Genomic DNA, 16,641 nt, shown 5'->3' with positions numbered 1-16,641 from the left:
TCGATGAAGAGAATTAATAATTACCGGTGCACTACCGTTGTTGCCACCGGACGAGGAGGGGGGTGGGATTTTCGCGGTAGCTGCACCGCTATTCACATCGGCTAATCCTCGAACCTGAAGCATTTGTGCAGTCTTCAGAAACGCGGCCAGCTGCTCCTGGCCCACGTGAACCTCGCCGTGGTACATGAAGCGCAGCAGCGATTCCATGTCCGACGAAGCAACGTCCCTCAGGATCACTATCGGGTGTTGACATGGGTTGGCCTGTAGCGAACGAATAAAAAACCAAAGAAAAAAAAAATTAGGCACGCCGAATTCGAATAACGAAAATTAAATTTTAGATTGCGCTATGCGGAGCGTGCGTTGATTATGATCGATGTCGGCCGGCCGGACGAATCTCGTTCATGTAAATCAGTTAATCCTATTTATCAGTCCGTTCGGTCCGGCCAGACCTGGTCAATTGATTTACAACGACGATTTACAACCACGACACGTATAACGAGCAACGTTTAATCCATGTCGTTGGTATCTTCCGCGCAGCTTTCAACTCCGCGGACTATAAGCTCTAGCATAACGACATCCTTCTCTTTTCCCCGACGTTTTCTTTCAACGCTCTGACCTATAAATTGACCACAACCGTATGAACGCGGCCTTGCAATAGGGATGATCGTGGACGATGGGAATTTATATGGACGCAGGCATACATATAGGAAGCACTTACACGTTAGAGGCGTTCTCGCCGATCTATGCATGTCCCGGCAATATACGGTGTTGACTGCCATTAACGGCATCGGTATTAATTATAATTAATGATTACTGGGGCTCTCCGTACCAACACCACCACCGTTTATTTCCGAGCAACGCAACCTACGCATATAGAAGTCGTCTGCGCGGAAGAATGTTAGAGAAATGGGCGTTGAAATGCCTATTCTTGCACGGTTGTTCGATTCGATTACATACCATTTCGAAATGGCGGTAGTAGTGCTAAAAGCGCGGGACGGGTATATTCATTATTGTCAGTTCGCCGGTATGGACTTACCAGAGCGGTTATAATCATTCCCGGTTTTGTAATATCGACCGGTTGAAACCCGAAGCCGTAGATTGGTTCGAATTTTCTTTTTCGTTTTGCTCTTAGATCGTCTGGACGTCGCGTGACAGCAATAACCGGATTGCTATGCGATCCGTTCCGAAAATCTGTATTCGCTTTAGAATATTTTTAGATCGTCTGTATTTTAAGAAACTGGAGTAATTTTCATATATTATAGAGCGCGACATAAGAATAACGGAAGTAGGCGCTCGAGATAAAAAATATCAAGAACGATACGTTAATCTAGTAAAAACAATGATACGTATTATAAATCGTTCAATTTACGACCAGAATACTAACGTGATTCAAAAACACCCGAACATAGCGGAGAATGAATCACGATGGAGCCTTCGTAAATATCAGAGCTTACGTGCCAATGACCATTTCCCCTTTAACGAATAAAACGGCTGTATTTTAGATACAATTCTGTACACATACTCATAATAAACGATTTTGAAGAGGACAAAGTTTCACAGAGATCTTATAAAATAAAGCTGAAAGTGCTGTGTAAAGTTTCTTGTAAGTAATATTTATTCAAATTGTTTTAAGAATGCTGATTCATGTTTTACTTTTAATTTCAATACACAAAGATACATTAACAACCATATTATGCTAAATATTTAGCAAACATATTTGTCGATAGGATAACTAATTTAATGAATACTGCTATTGATGATTAAATTTTAATTATTAATTGCAACATCAATTAAGCCCCAAAAATTGATTATCATCAGTTTTAATTTGTAATAACATATGTTAACAATGATAAAAAATGTTAACAATGATTAATTCATTAGCGTAATATTATAAATGCTTATTATTAGATAGTGGATATGAAAAATGCCAGTCACGTACAAAAATGCACAAAACATTTAAAAGTGAGCGCATACTAAAAGGGCTAAATGATAAAATAAATGTCTATTTAAAATGCATAAATGTGTTAATCGTTTTGCGTACAAATCAGCTGAATCTGCTTACTATATTCGATCTTTCAATTCGATTTCGTCTGTCCATAATCAATCGTTTCGATCGCATAAGTTATTGCTAAACTGAAGCGTTAGAAACTGTGAACGATGTAGATTATGTAGACGGAAGGATCGTGAATCTGAGGTTACCCAGTATAATTGAAATAATCGTCGCGGAAAGTATCTGTGATTCGTAGGTGCGCGGATGATGAACACAAAGAACGCGAACCCGCCGCCGTCTACACGAGCGGGAGTAACGAAAAAGGCAGGAAGAGAAAGGGAACACCGAGAACTCCAATATGGACTCCTTTATCGCATTAACCAATTTAATTAACAACTTTGAGACGGACTCCCTCTCCCCGCTAATTAGACCTAACGCGATTAAAACGCTTCAATAATTAATTGTATGGATGCTCGTGCGTTGTGGACGTGCACGAGACACTGACGAACAAGTAATTGTTCTGTTTTCGCTGTAAACCGCAACTTTGAACATAGTTTGTAATGTTCTGATAAGGATATCGTGAATAAGTAATACTATCTTACAGATATTACCTCGATCTCAGTGGGAGACGTAATGTCGAAATTAAATCGAACGTAAGTAGACACGTCGATGCCGGACACGTAATAATACCCGAGCGACGTGCCGGTTTGCGAGCGGGGAATTATATTTCGCGCACGCATTCCGTCAACAACCACGGAAAAAGTACGTTTCCAGCGCGTCGTGACGACGCTGGGACGCATGATTAAAGGCGAGTTTACCAACCGGTAATGCAACGCCATTTACTGTCTGTTTTATTGTCGTACATGCTTCACTTCTCAACTCGCGCTTAAACGGCTAGGTACGGCGGTCGCGATTAAAAATTAAAAAGACTTCCATTTTCATCGTCGAGCTCTTCTTACTCACGATTGAAACGAGGCAAACGGGCAAAGTTGGAATGAAACTAGCGAAAGTTTGAATTAAATTTTCGCAGAGTTATCGACAATTTTCTAAAAGCGAATCGGACCCGGTAGCTAGGTTGTATCCCCGGTTTCCGTTATTCCCGCCGAATATTAATATCCTTATAAATAAAAGAGATGAGAATTTCAAGTTAAAGTTCAACGCGTATCGGAAAAAGAGACCGTGTGTAATTAACGACGTATTCAATCCATTAAAGACGATGCCCCCGTTGAAAACGGTGAAACTTCAATTTGAATTTCGAGATAACCGAACAATTAATTATTACTCTATCTCGCTACCATTTTATTCTCATTAAAAACGCATCAACCTGCTCTCGGAAGCCCTGGTTATCGGTAACCGCGATCTAAAAACGAAGAACCAAGTAATTGCTTATATTATGCCATACACGCATTCCGCAACTAGCGCGGTTTTATTTCCCTCCCGGTTCACCTTCATTGTGTCCCATAACGTTCTCCTTTATCTCCATTAATCAATTATCGAGCGGGCTCCGATCGCGAGCCACGCCGCGCACCGCGGTGATGAAAAACTGCCGCCTTAATCGATCTTCCCTGCTCTTGCATTACTTACGGGTTTTTAGAAAGCGGACGCTCTGGATTCCAGCGTGATCTAGCTCCTCGCACACAGATGGCTAGAGAATTATAGCTAGATCGGACTCGCGGACCTGCTGCTGCTGATATACATGCATTATATGCGCGGAGAGGTACGGTCTTAGCGCGAACTATTCGAAGAAAATTTCTAGTCCGCCGTGTTGTGCCATGAGCGTGACTACAAAAGCGTCGTAATAAAGCAGGCAAGAGGTTTCCCACGTTTCGCGGTATCTCGCATCGCGCTGTTTAAAGCGCGAATCCGTAGAAAACGTCGGCTGATGAGAATTAACGCGGAAAAATGAGAGGAATTATTACCGGGGGGGATCGTGTATCATTGAACTTCGTGCCGTCGTGCGACTCCGTTTCGCGATTAACTATGTCTGATCTTCTAAATTTATGTTCTCCTTGCTACCGTTTTATTGGCCAACAGTCAATGCGGATCTCGTGCCTCGAAACACTTCCAATAAAAAATCTTAATCATAAACTCTTGGATCACTTTAATACGTCGTATGCTCCTATTTCAGTATATTTTACAACTAATCTAACGTACGTATGAGTATCCACATTATTCGAATCTTTTTATAGTGTCAGTAAAATATTGAACAGAATAATTGATGTACCATAAGAATCAGTAAGTTCAAACCGTTTGTACGGATGTTAAAAGTTTGATGGTAATAGCGTCAAAGATGACTGTTTAAATGGACAAGGACAGAAATGGCGAGGTGTTTATGTCGATGAGCGTTTGAAAAAAGTTCACCTAATCGCGCGTCGCAGCTGTACTGTGATCGCATGTACGCGAAGCACCCCAACTAAAGCGTAAGTAGAAAAGTAGATACGATTGCATGGTTTCTGATCCGATTATGCAGTGAACGCGCAGCCGTCATGGCTTCGCGAAACATATCTGCCCCGTCGTTAGTCTATCGGTCACACGCTCAGCCATCTGTGTACGGACGAACGCACGGACACAGAGAATGGTCCACGTGTACACATGACCATCCGTTATCTGCTTATCTAGATAGTTGATGTTTCACTGACGCATGTTTTAAGCTTTCCTCGCATTAACCAGTCAAATCGCTAGCCAACTGCGAAGGGTGCTGAAGTATCGATCAAACTTTACACAGTTACTTGCTTTCCTTTTTTTCGTCGCCTCTAATTTTACCTTATACTCCCTTTAGTACAACCCAGAGAAATCTACGACGTAAGACATTCTAAATCTAGGTTTCCAGACATGCATAATAAATGACAGAACTTCTATAATTTACGTAGTTGCCAATTTTACACTTTAGTCAAGTTTTGACATAAACTGTGTCTCTGACGACAGGACTTCGTAGTTATACATATACTGAGGTATATATAGAGCGAAACGTAAAATTATGAGATATTAATGAGCAAAACGAATGAATCGAAAAATGCGTGTAGTATTGGAACAATAATAGTGTAGTACACGCGACGCTTCTCCTTGAACGTAGTTTTCCAGAGTCAGGCTGTGTGCAGGAATGCGCGCACGTACAACTACGCACTTCCGTTGATAAAAATACACGCCGGGTATAATGTGTCTCTCGGTACACGCGCGACCGTCGTCATTTCGCTTGGCTTGTACTTGTTCCCGCGGACGCCGGAAACAGAGTAAACAGAGAAACCGAGAGAAAAATGAAGAAGAACGGAGGTAACATGTTCAGCAAACAGAGCAAACAGAGCGAGAAAGAAGAGAGAGAGAGAGAGAGAGAGGAAAAAACGGGGGAAATAAAGAGACGAACGTCTGTGGAGGACTAAGGAATGAACACGTTATACGCACACGCAGCACAATAATATGCCGGCGATAATTTGCTGGCCGCATGTGCGCGACTGGCTGTGCCCTGGCACGACATTAAGCGTAATGCGAGTGCACCGTGTGCATAGACGCCGCATTAACGAAAAACGAGAATACCGAAGGTTTATTAGAGACGTAGCACGTTTACGCGGCGAGCAACGGTTGACCACGATGGAAATTAAATACGCGCGTAAGAAGAGTTGTGATGCACAGGGAAACGTTGCGACCGCGTGTCTGTCCCCGTCCGGCTTTCCGTTTTCTCTCGGATCCGTGCATTCAGCGTACCCGCAAATTGACACGAGCACCGCGGTATATATATTTAGATGTGCCGACCGGTCGGTGGGAGGCAAGATATTTTAAAATATGAAGACACGCGGAGCAAGATGCAATCCGCGTTAAGCCACCGGGCTGGAAATAAAATTCGAATATCGATACCAACAACTGGATCAATTATGCCGGAGACCATTCGAGACCAGGGATGTTTTAAATATTTCAGGAAACACTTAACGGCTGAAAGTATCAGAAATACATATTTCGAATTCCCAAGTCTTTGACGTTCCCATAACAGCATCTGTAATTCATAGTTACCTACGCGAGGAATGCTCTATACTGTTATTTCAGCTATCAGTCTGGCTGATCTTCGCGCATTTTAAATTCACGCCGTCTATTCACGTTTCGGATCGAGAGGACGCTTTCGATTCGAGCTGGCCGGATAAATTACCCGCAGCTATACACACACGCGGGTTCTCTGTAATAGCGCGCGTAGGAGCCACAGCGAAGGGTACACGCTGGGTACCATACCTAGACGAATGCGCGTTTAATACGGGCGCCGGGTGTTCACCTACGGCACCGCGACGCGACGCGCACGCACACTCGTGCGCGCGGTTCTCCTCTCTCGTTTCTCCGGCCGGCGTCAGATGGAAATTGCCGATCCGATATGCAAATAGCCACGGTGACCACTAATGCGTGGTTAACGGTAACGTTATTAACGGATCGTTACACGATGTCCGGCCGACGTAGGTGTACGCGAGCGTAATTATTCGTGCACGCTTCTATTTCACGCTCGCGGCGCGGGCGTTCGTTCCCGACGCGTACGTTGTCCCCCCATCCGCGTTCCATGACGGAAATTGAGATTTATTGAAGAAAAAATCGTATTTAACAGGTAGTCGCGTTACGGGAGAAAGAAAATCTGTTACCCTGTGTGATACCTGAACATACGGTTAAGCGACTGTGTACATACTACGGGGATTTTGATTTATTCGCGTGGCGATTACGAATGAAGTGTACGAATGGTTTAATCTATCGCCACTAAATTTAACGTGTACAGTTTCGATAAGATTTCCTGATAAGATGTACTGACCAGGTGTTCCTGAAATAGCGGGGTGATGCAATGACGGAGTAACTACATATTATGAATAATCAGGTTGGAACGAAAATTGAACGCGACCGATTCTATGATTAATTTACCGTGGATGAATGCGAATATACCTTGTCGTGGATAGACCACGGCGGTGGATATTGCGTGAAAGTGACTCAGATGAAATTCTCAAAATAAAAAGCTGTGCGTACCGCTAATGGATCAGCGAAATCATGTTACTGGCATTTTTTTAAGTAACCACGTGGAGGGGGAAGATAAAAATTAGGATAGACGTGAGAGTGCGTTGCCACAAAGGTGATTCACCTCTGTATTTCCAGCAAGCAATACTAATATAATACTGAGTGAGTGAGACATCAGAAAAGGACCGAGAGATGAGCGTACGGACGTTGAAAAGGTTTCTCTCAAAACGCGGCACAGCTACACCCCACGCTCGAATCGGCCAAACAAAAGAATATTAATGTATTGTCGCGAACCGATGGAGAAAAAATATACGAAAAAGTCGGTGTGACGGTTGCTGGTATGTCACGGGACGGAAAAAACTATGTTTTGTTTAACCAGTGACTCAGTGGCGAAAGAGAAGTGAGAACAAAGAGGCCCTTGTCGTGCTCGCAGATAGTAATTATGCGGAGGACATGCATTTCGCGAAACATGAAAACAACTGCCTGGTGCAATTAATCAGGATCGTCTTATCAGAAACGGTGAACGAACTAATTGCGGATAACAAAGGGTCGCCCGAAATCTAGTTAGTCGACCAAAAGAAGCTCGATTTATCACAACGTTAACGCAAATGGAGAAGTGACACCGACACCACGTCCTTTTATGACACGCGGTCCAGAAACTAAATCGAAAAAGAAAAAATTAATCCTGAGTCTCTCGTATACGTGTTTCTCCTCCGGCTTTCTCCGGATTTCGTGCGAGCCGAATGTCGCCGCTCGAATTCTTGAATTACACGCTAACATATATAGCAACATCTTCTGGCGAGCACATTTATAAAGTAACACGCCGCGTGCTTCTGGTGAGCACTCGAAGAAGCAATAGGGTTGGAGTGCTTCGTCTTCTTTTCGATCCCCTGTGTGACTCACTTTATTCTTTTCTCTCTTTCCGCCTCCGCCTTCCCGCCCCTCGGAGCCGCCCCCCCGTCCCGCTCTGGCTAACACTTCGGGAAGGAGACACGCACGCACGCACGAAGAGGAGGCACACACAGAATTTATTACGGTGCGGTGGCCGGTCTTATTTTAAGACTAGCGATCAGCAACACGCGTATTTCGTGTGTGCACGCACACGCGCGACGAAATCACACACTCGTATGTACACACGTACGTGTGTATGCTTTTCTGTTCGTTTTGTGTCAGTACGGAGTACTTACGGGGACGAGTCAATGGATATTATAGTCGACAGATGTACTACGGCTGTCTAAATTCAACGCCACGGTCTCGAGACCGAAAACTTTTCTACGCTCCACTTTGAACTGTTCAGAGTCGACATGGCGCTATAGCCTAATTACGAGAATCGTTCGAATTTTGTTTACCGAACTGACGAAATCCAACAGACTTTGGTCGACGTCACGAGGGAATCAATTTTATTGGATACGTGCGAGTGTAGGATGTACGTAGAAAATTGTCAAACGAAGGGCTGCGGAGATTCATTTTGCGTGAGCTATTATTCTGATATAACACAATGAGAATCGTTTAGGCTGGCGTACATTGGATTAAGTAGGTATTTTAATTCGTGGAATGATTCATTATTTTTTGTAAGGTCAACTGAATATGCGTTTTACGTGTGAACCAAAAAAGTTGTCTACTGGTAATAATGACTTTGTAGCAGTAATTGTAATCGTTAACAACGTGAACGTTTTATTGATGCGACAGTGTTGCAAATCATCATTCGATATACAATTGCGAGTATTGCAACAATTTTACGCTGTTGAATATTTTACTATTTTATAAAGTACATAATCATTCACAGTCGCAAATAGATAAAATAAATTATTCAAACCAGCGTGCGAGCCTCAGGGATACAAAGTAGAAAGGCTCGGTATCCAATACGATATTCGGCATCTTCCATCTTAATTTATTTTTAATGCGAAATCACGGCAACCGAGTAAAGGTCGCGCATAAAATTTACAATCGTTAAATGCCATCGATTACCGCCGACGGGGACACACAGAGAAATTCTAGTTATTCTTCATTGCGATGCAGTCGCAAAATATTTTAACGAACCCGCGGTGATTCCAGTTATTCGTACACATGTTTAGATCGATCAAAAAAATGAAGTTGAAAAAGGAAATCGAGGAAGAAAGACTGCTACGTTGCCGTATTACTTGTATCCATGTTTAATTAATTCCGGCAACGGTATAGCTTCGCGTCAGACCATACGTCAACCATCGCGACAGATCGTTGGAACTAACGCCTCGTTTCGAGCGAAGTAAGAAAAAGTAAACGAGAGAATGAGCGAATGAAAAAAGGAGGAGGAAGGAAAAACGAAAGAAATTAGGGCGTGAGCTGATCCATCGTATTTCTAATCCGAGAACTTCGTTTGGAGCTATAGGTGCGGCCCATTAATGGAGCCTCGAGAGAAATACGCGGGTTAGAGGGGTTAAATGAGTTTGTATATCCGAGACAACGTCATGAAATCGTGCCATGTTTTCCTTTAAGGCAGCTCCTATGGAACCACTTACGCGGCACGTACGCGTACATTAAAGCACGCGCTACCAGGCCGCTTAATGCGTGCCGCATTTGCGTTTCTTAGGCCTGAGGTCTACGTAAGTAGTACAGACATTCTGTCGCTCAATCGATTCAAACGCTACACCAGGGAACAAGTCTAAGGAAGCTGTGAATTAAAAGAACGTTTGGAAATTTTATCGATTTTAGTTAATAATACGACATAATAATTATAATCAATAAACGCTTTGTATGACTAGCGTCTACTTTAAATACAGAAATTACTAATTTAAATGTCACATTTAATGATGTGATATAGAATTATCTTTGTTAGAGTTAGACAATACCCAGCTGGTATTTTGGTGAATTATAATTTAAATTGGTGCCAGAGCGTTCGCCAAAAGTTCGATTACTGAGCAACGATTCATCGAACATTGGATTAGCGGGCCGGTATTATCTAGTACTGGAAAGCAAACATCCTGTGTAGACGTTAATTTACGTTCCTATATCGTCGGATAATTAGTCCATATTTGCCAAGCTAACGCACACCAGCGTAAATACCAGAAGCATGCTACTAATTATAAAGCAATAAATTGATTGGAAAACGGCTCAGTCATTATCAAAGTTCAAATTAGACGTGCAAAAAAGAAGGAAGAAGGCGTGTACTGCAATAAACTTTCACCGATAATTAATAACTTAGCAAAATAATAATTTCTTGCCGATCCTCAGAACCACAGAATATCCTAATGCGTACAGCTGTACTTAATTTCGTTTCCAAACAAAAGAAAACGTCGTGAAACTATATAACCGTGACAGTCTGAAGAAACTGATCGCAATAAGTAATAACGCGTTTTCCTTAGCTATTCCTGGCGTTCGAGACACGTTGAACCGTACAATTATAATCCGACCATATAGCCGGTTACGCTCGCCTCTGGTTAATCGGGGATACCCGCACGCTCGTAAGTTTCCATCGGATCGTTACTCGCCGGCTGGCTGGTGAGAATCATTACCCGCCTGCCATTATGCGACTCACTTTTTGCCCGGCGCGCGTACGTACGTGGGTGTTGCTAGACATGACGCACGTAATCGTAAACAGCCGTGACGCTGCGAGCCGGAAGAGGCAAGAAGCTTTGATTGGACCCTGGTTCAACTTGCTTATCTAGCGTGATTCCAAGAATAATATAAAATACGATATTTTCGACTTCGTATCGAGGCTGATACTCCGAGCTTGATTAGCCTATCTCGATATCGATAAGTTATACGTGATGTTCGATGATCCTTATCATGTAATCCCAAGATATTCAAGGAAAGTGCTTATACGATTATACTGACACATAATTCATTCTAGAATAATTTTTCATTTCCTGCGTTTAGCAATGCTTAGGACGTATATAACTGTTCAACGACGTCCAACCGGATATTTATGAATTTCGATTCGTCCGTAGATTGGAAACGTTTTCCAGGATCATTGCTATCAACCGCGTAAATAACCCGTTGCAATATGTTGCACGTAGAGCAGCGAGATTTCCTCACGGTATCTTCGCGCGGTGTCTCTTTTACACGCTCGTAAATTACACGCTGGATCTCAAAGTGATTCCCTTTCTTACATCCAGCCGGGTCGTATCATTTCGTCGTCGATCCGTACGATCTTGAGGCGCTCCGAGTAGAAAATAGAAACAACGATCCTCTTCGAGCAACAGCCCTTCGCCCCACCCCCCTCCTCCCCTGAGACGTTAAGGTTCTCGTTACAGTCGCGTTTCGAATCACCACCCGTTAACCGGAAACAAACGAGACCGTCCCGTATATTTCCAGCATATGTTCCTATCCTCTTCTCTTTCCCGTCTATACAGCTTTTATTTCTTCGATTCTTTCTCTTTTTCTTTCCGAACCAACATTCGTCTCTCTCTCTCTCTGTCGTATCAGGAGCGCCTCGGCGGCGCGCATCGTTGGTAAATTTAAATGTGACCGGTCACGGGATGAGAACCGCAAGTGTCGCGCTTCGGGTAAGTACGTGAGGGTGAGAGTGCAATGAGAGCGAGCGCACGTACTCACGCACACGCGCGTACCGCGTCCTGTGTACGCCTTTAAATATAGAATATGGAGCACCTTGCCCGCCACCGCGACGACTCGATGGGATTGTGCAAGCGTAATTTTCTGTTCCCTGCACTCACCACCACGAGTCTCCGTGAGCTTTACGACGCGTCTTCGTCTTCCATCGGAGTTTCTCCGTGTTTTCTCTCGAAACAGATTCTCCCCGTCCAGGGAGCAAAGCCGAGTCTCGAGCCGGGAATTAAATTTTATACTAAACGAAGCTATAAAGTATTCGCCTCGAATCAGTGTTTAATTAAAGTATATAAAAAGCTTCTTCTGCTTGAATGAACTGAAGATTCAATTACACAGTGTCCAATGCATGTTTTGTCTGAATTTCGAAATAATATGAAACACTGTTTAAATGAATCCTGTGCTTGTTGTACCACTGTTGACAATCATTGTACAAGTCAAATTTAATTATAACCTATTTCTAATTCATCTAATCTTATTTCAGCATACAGACCCCGCTTATTATTTTCACGTAGCACGCGTGGGCCGTTCTCCTCTTTTGTTGGATTGGGTTGTGGATACGCGACCGATTTCTTGCGATTAATATAGCAGTGGCACCCGTTAAGTCTACGATTCCGTGAACACAATAACGAGTCGCACGAAACAGACTGCTTCCACTAATTCTCTGACCAACGCGACGTGGCGTTACGCGATTCTTCACGAGACGTTTTAAATATTCATTGTGTCTCGTAAAGTCACTGTGCAGCGTCAACACACCGTAAACCATGATTTTATACGAGCCATTATTATCCACCGTGGAAGATGCAAGTTTTCCTTTATCAATGACCGCATACTGCTGCAGTTCCTTCAATGAAGCACACGGATCGAACGCAACGTGACTCGGTCTTACGTTTCGTTCACCAACATTAATAATGTTTGATTGCAAATGATACAGAGTTCGATTATATTTGTTCAGAAACTCAGTGGCCTTTGAAAATGTAACTAATGGATGTCGTTTCGTTTTACAATCGCAGAAATCGCGACAGATTTGATATCATATATTCCTTCCAGCTTTGTGCCTCGATTACGTGGGGCTGTCAGACGGAAAGGTACGGTGCAATTTATATCGACGATAGGCTCACCTTAATTACTCGGTTTTCTTGTATCAATGAATGTGACCGCGGATCGGTACGATCACAACGAAACTCAACGATAAACTACGAGGAAACTAGTCGAGCCTGTTTTCTGTAATATCCCTCCGTTCTTCTTTCGCCACAGTGTAGAGAGACACGCCTTTCAGAGTCTGTCACGCTTGGAGATAACTGCATTAATGCTCCAAACAACCATGATGACCGCTTGCGAGGGATTAATCTCCGCGGAACTTCGTGTTTGAATTACCGTAACTTCTCCTGTTATTTCGCATGAACATGATTGACACACGATTCCAGAAAGGTTTTACTATATGCCGTCGTACTCTTATTTTTTTGTATAGTTCAACAGATTCATCCTATTATAATGTATCCGGATAATACTGGAAAGATTATAGTTTTCAAAATGTGCGTGAACTTCGGATGCCCCGCAGGTAACAGCTTCCCTTTATCAGATTATTTTAATTGAAAAGTGATTTGCAATCCAAATCACTTTAATCATGCTCTATCCTGAAAACTCGTGCATTTACATGATCTATCGTTTAGGTGCAATGCGTTATTGATCCGGGACAGGTTGAAATTTATTATCGATGGCAGGGTTGCGTACTTACGGATAGACGCGGATCGCGTTTTGGCAAATACCATCGCGGGCGTAGTCGATAACTCAGTGATTCGTCATCGACTGCCGGCCGATAGTCAAATGAACGGCGCTGTCGTAAATCGCTGCACCGGTGTGCACTACTAACGCATAAATCAAAACGCGCACGGCTGTCAGCTGTTTCAGGCAGACTCGTTATCGTTGCGTCACGCGCACGCGATATCGAGTACACGCGAAAATAATCCCGACAAAAATACACAACGCCGTACTGGACCGACACACAACATCGGCATACTCATTATTAATCCTTTGCTAATTGCGCCAACCACTTATTTCAACCACCTTTTCCCTATCTACTTATATCTCTACGAGCAACAAATAAATAGAGCAACGATAACTGGCGAAACGATGTGTCTATGGATATTATGAAGCTTCGAACGTCATAGAGATACCGGTGAAAGTACAGATATGTGTATATGCAATAACGACGATATTAATGAGTGTAAAAGACTCCACCTTCGTGGCCACGCAATGATTGTTTTTTATTACATCGTCCGCGTGACTTATATTTAAATTGCACGGTACCACTACATATATACATATGTGTAGTGTACACTGTTACCAGTCCGGCAGCTTCTGTACGCTGTCATGACGCAAACACGGGGACGTATCATCGCGTTACTCTATCATCGAGACCGAGTAAGTATGTATGTACGTTCATACGTACGTAGTACCGCGTCCGACACTTAAAATCAATTAGCTGTATGCGTCAATTAGAAAGTCAGATGGCCTCGTTGATGTCAATTCTTCGCCTAGCCGAACTTTGGAACGTGAGACAATCGTTCTGCTTGTATCGTAGCCTGTATTTTAGCCGTGATTGATATTGGCAACAGTGTTAATGTGTAGAAAATTTCGAAGCGGGGATTAGATTTTCAATGTCTACGTTAATAATTCCACTTTTAAGCTGTAATTTTTTATCCCGGATGAAATGGAATTATTGAACTACGACGATCGCGACAGTTCTATCTAGGTTACTTGATTTATACCTCTAGAGAAAAAATTTAACTACCTGAGCCTATCGCATAAATACCCGACGATACTTGACCGAAATTCTTAGAATATCCACACGCATCTAACTTTTCAGAGTTTATGTCTCTATTCCATATTAATTTTATGAAAACATTAAAAATTAATTACTACGGCACGGAATGATTTCCACTTGCAGAGAGATTAACATTTTTCTTCGTCCGTGTTTGTTTTTTATCGTTTTAATTATCTGTAATTAATTAATCCGATACAACTTTCATTTCTTATTTTTATTCTTTTTATTTTTCTGTGCTGCATCATGACACAATTTTAATGCGTTTAATTATTCATTATACTATTATTATGGAGGCTGGTATGCGTAAATAAGGAACGACACTTCTATTAATTAATTTCACTAATTGTTCTGAACTTGTTACGAGGCAGTTAATCCTTGGAGAACAATGGGGACACCTCGTCCGAGAGCACGATTTATAGGATGAATCCCCTTCGGGGGACAGCGACGAAAGTTATCGATCAAGACAGAATTCAAGTAAATGGGTTCTGGAAGAGGTGGATGCGATGGGCGATGTCGTGACGACACGTTTAAGAGATTGATAGCTCCTTGGCAAGAACGGTTCGAGTCGTTTGACGTCGACAGTCTGTGCCGCGGTGTTATTATGTAAATCTGACCGGAAGTCCTTCCTGGATTCTTACCCCGCCGTCAAGAGAACGTAATTACGCTCTTCCGCTCTCAAAATTGCCACAGGGATGTTTCGTCCGAATTTAACACGCGCATCAGCTGCATTACGCGCACGCGGTGCAAATCCGCTTTTTCAGAGCCAATTTCTTCAATCGTTTTTTGGGAAATTCGACAAAAATTGAGGGTTTAAAAATTAAATACCGAAAGATTCTATCTCTTGAAACTGATACAATCCGAAAGTGTCGTTAAAAATAGCATTCGCAATAAAATGTCAATAAAATCATGTCAATAAAAATACAAGGAGAACGAACATGATTTGATAAAATTAAGAAAGTATAATTGCTTTCCGATTGTTTCCACGCATGAGGAAGTATGAATGAATATTTCTCGCGAAAGCGATTTCACTTTGCAGCAAAGAACGCAAAATAGTTAGGAATGCTACTTTTTAAAATATAATTAACAATTCGATATTTTCATAATCGATTTCACTTTGAAATTGCTAAGAACATGTAGAGAAACAGTCTAGGTAACCCAAATCCTGACAACTTCGATATCGTAGATCACATATTACATTCAATTCGTAATTTGGCGAAACGACTAATAGAATTTTATAAGGAAGTATGAGAATGAATAAAAATTCACTGACCTTGAGGAGCCTACGGAAGTAAGGGCTACACGCAGAGAGAACGACCTTGTGTGCGGTGAAGCTGCTACTGTCGCATGCCAGGGTCACATCCACGAAATCTTCTTCGTCCCTCAGATGACGAAATGAGCTGAGGATGCTCGAGTGGAAGTCGTTCCACCTGAGTGAGTATTGCTGCTCGCCGCTCGACGAGGACGAAGAGGCCGCCATGGCGTCCGTCCCCTCGGGACCCACGGCCGAGGGCACCAGAGGTGCTATCGTGCTCACTCTGGCACCCCACAAGAACACCTTCACTTCACCCTCTCGTCGCGTTTCACCACGCACCCCTCTCTATCCCTTATCGACTCGACCCTCTGCCTCTTCCTCCACGCACAGCCACACAGACGTCTCGTCACCTGTCCTCGCGGAATTACGTCAACGCGAGGAAATTCCAAGATACAGGGTACTCCGGTCTTCTCCTTTTTCAGGTCAAACGAGATCACTGTATCTCGGTCAATTAGCCTTGACCTCCTTTGCTGCACGTCCTCGAATAAAATTCTTTGGTTGTTCCGTTTTATCTCCGATTGGTCTACTGAAACTTCTTGTTCACGTCTATTTTTTTTTCAATTCCGAGATTGATGAAGGAGATAAAGCCGTCGATGGTCTTCCGTCAGGTGTAAAGAGGTTGTCAGTCTACCGGCGCAATGGGTCTCATAATAACGACATCGTGATAGCGGCGGGAGGACGTTATCCGCCGCTGCTGCTGGAGAGTGACGAGACAATGAGCCCGCGATCGCTTATGAAAACAATGCTCCGTCTATTGTGAGCGCTGGCTGGACGGCACGTGACGTGGCCTATCAGACATTTTTGAATACCAATCGATAAATACCGAATGATTCGTTCATGTTATATGGTTAAATTCAATCTAGCTTGCCAGTAAATCTCTCTTTTTACGAATTTCGAACGTTGCCTTTGTAATTTATGATTAAAGCCAGATTTTCATTAAAAGCTATAGCTTTATATCCTTTACACAAGACTTCATACACGAATACGTATGTAATAATC

General features: G+C 42.9%; 1 protein-coding gene across 7 annotated transcripts in view; it reads right to left on the bottom strand.

Annotated features, from left to right (window-relative positions):
• Positions 1–16,426, bottom strand: part of LOC108632112 (protein abrupt) — a 46,533-nt gene extending 30,107 nt beyond the window's left edge. For all 7 annotated transcript variants that reach the window (XM_026819474.1, XM_018036445.2, XM_018036444.1 and 4 more), the window contains exons 1-2: positions 15,601–16,426; positions 25–261 (exon numbers count right to left, since the gene is read on the bottom strand). In XM_026819474.1, coding sequence (XP_026675275.1) covers positions 25–261; positions 15,601–15,807 — 444 coding nt within the window. In that variant the 5' untranslated portion in view covers positions 15,808–16,426. The remainder of the gene's footprint in view (positions 1–24; positions 262–15,600) is intronic.
• Between the last annotated feature and the right edge of the window lie 215 nt (positions 16,427–16,641).

This window comes from Ceratina calcarata, unplaced genomic scaffold, assembly GCF_001652005.2.
Source record: "Ceratina calcarata isolate Rehan_Ccalc_2016 unplaced genomic scaffold, ASM165200v1 scaffold151.2, whole genome shotgun sequence".
Classification (NCBI taxonomy): Eukaryota; Metazoa; Arthropoda; class Insecta; order Hymenoptera; family Apidae; genus Ceratina; species Ceratina calcarata.
This window is presented reverse-complemented; position numbering and strand designations above follow the sequence as displayed.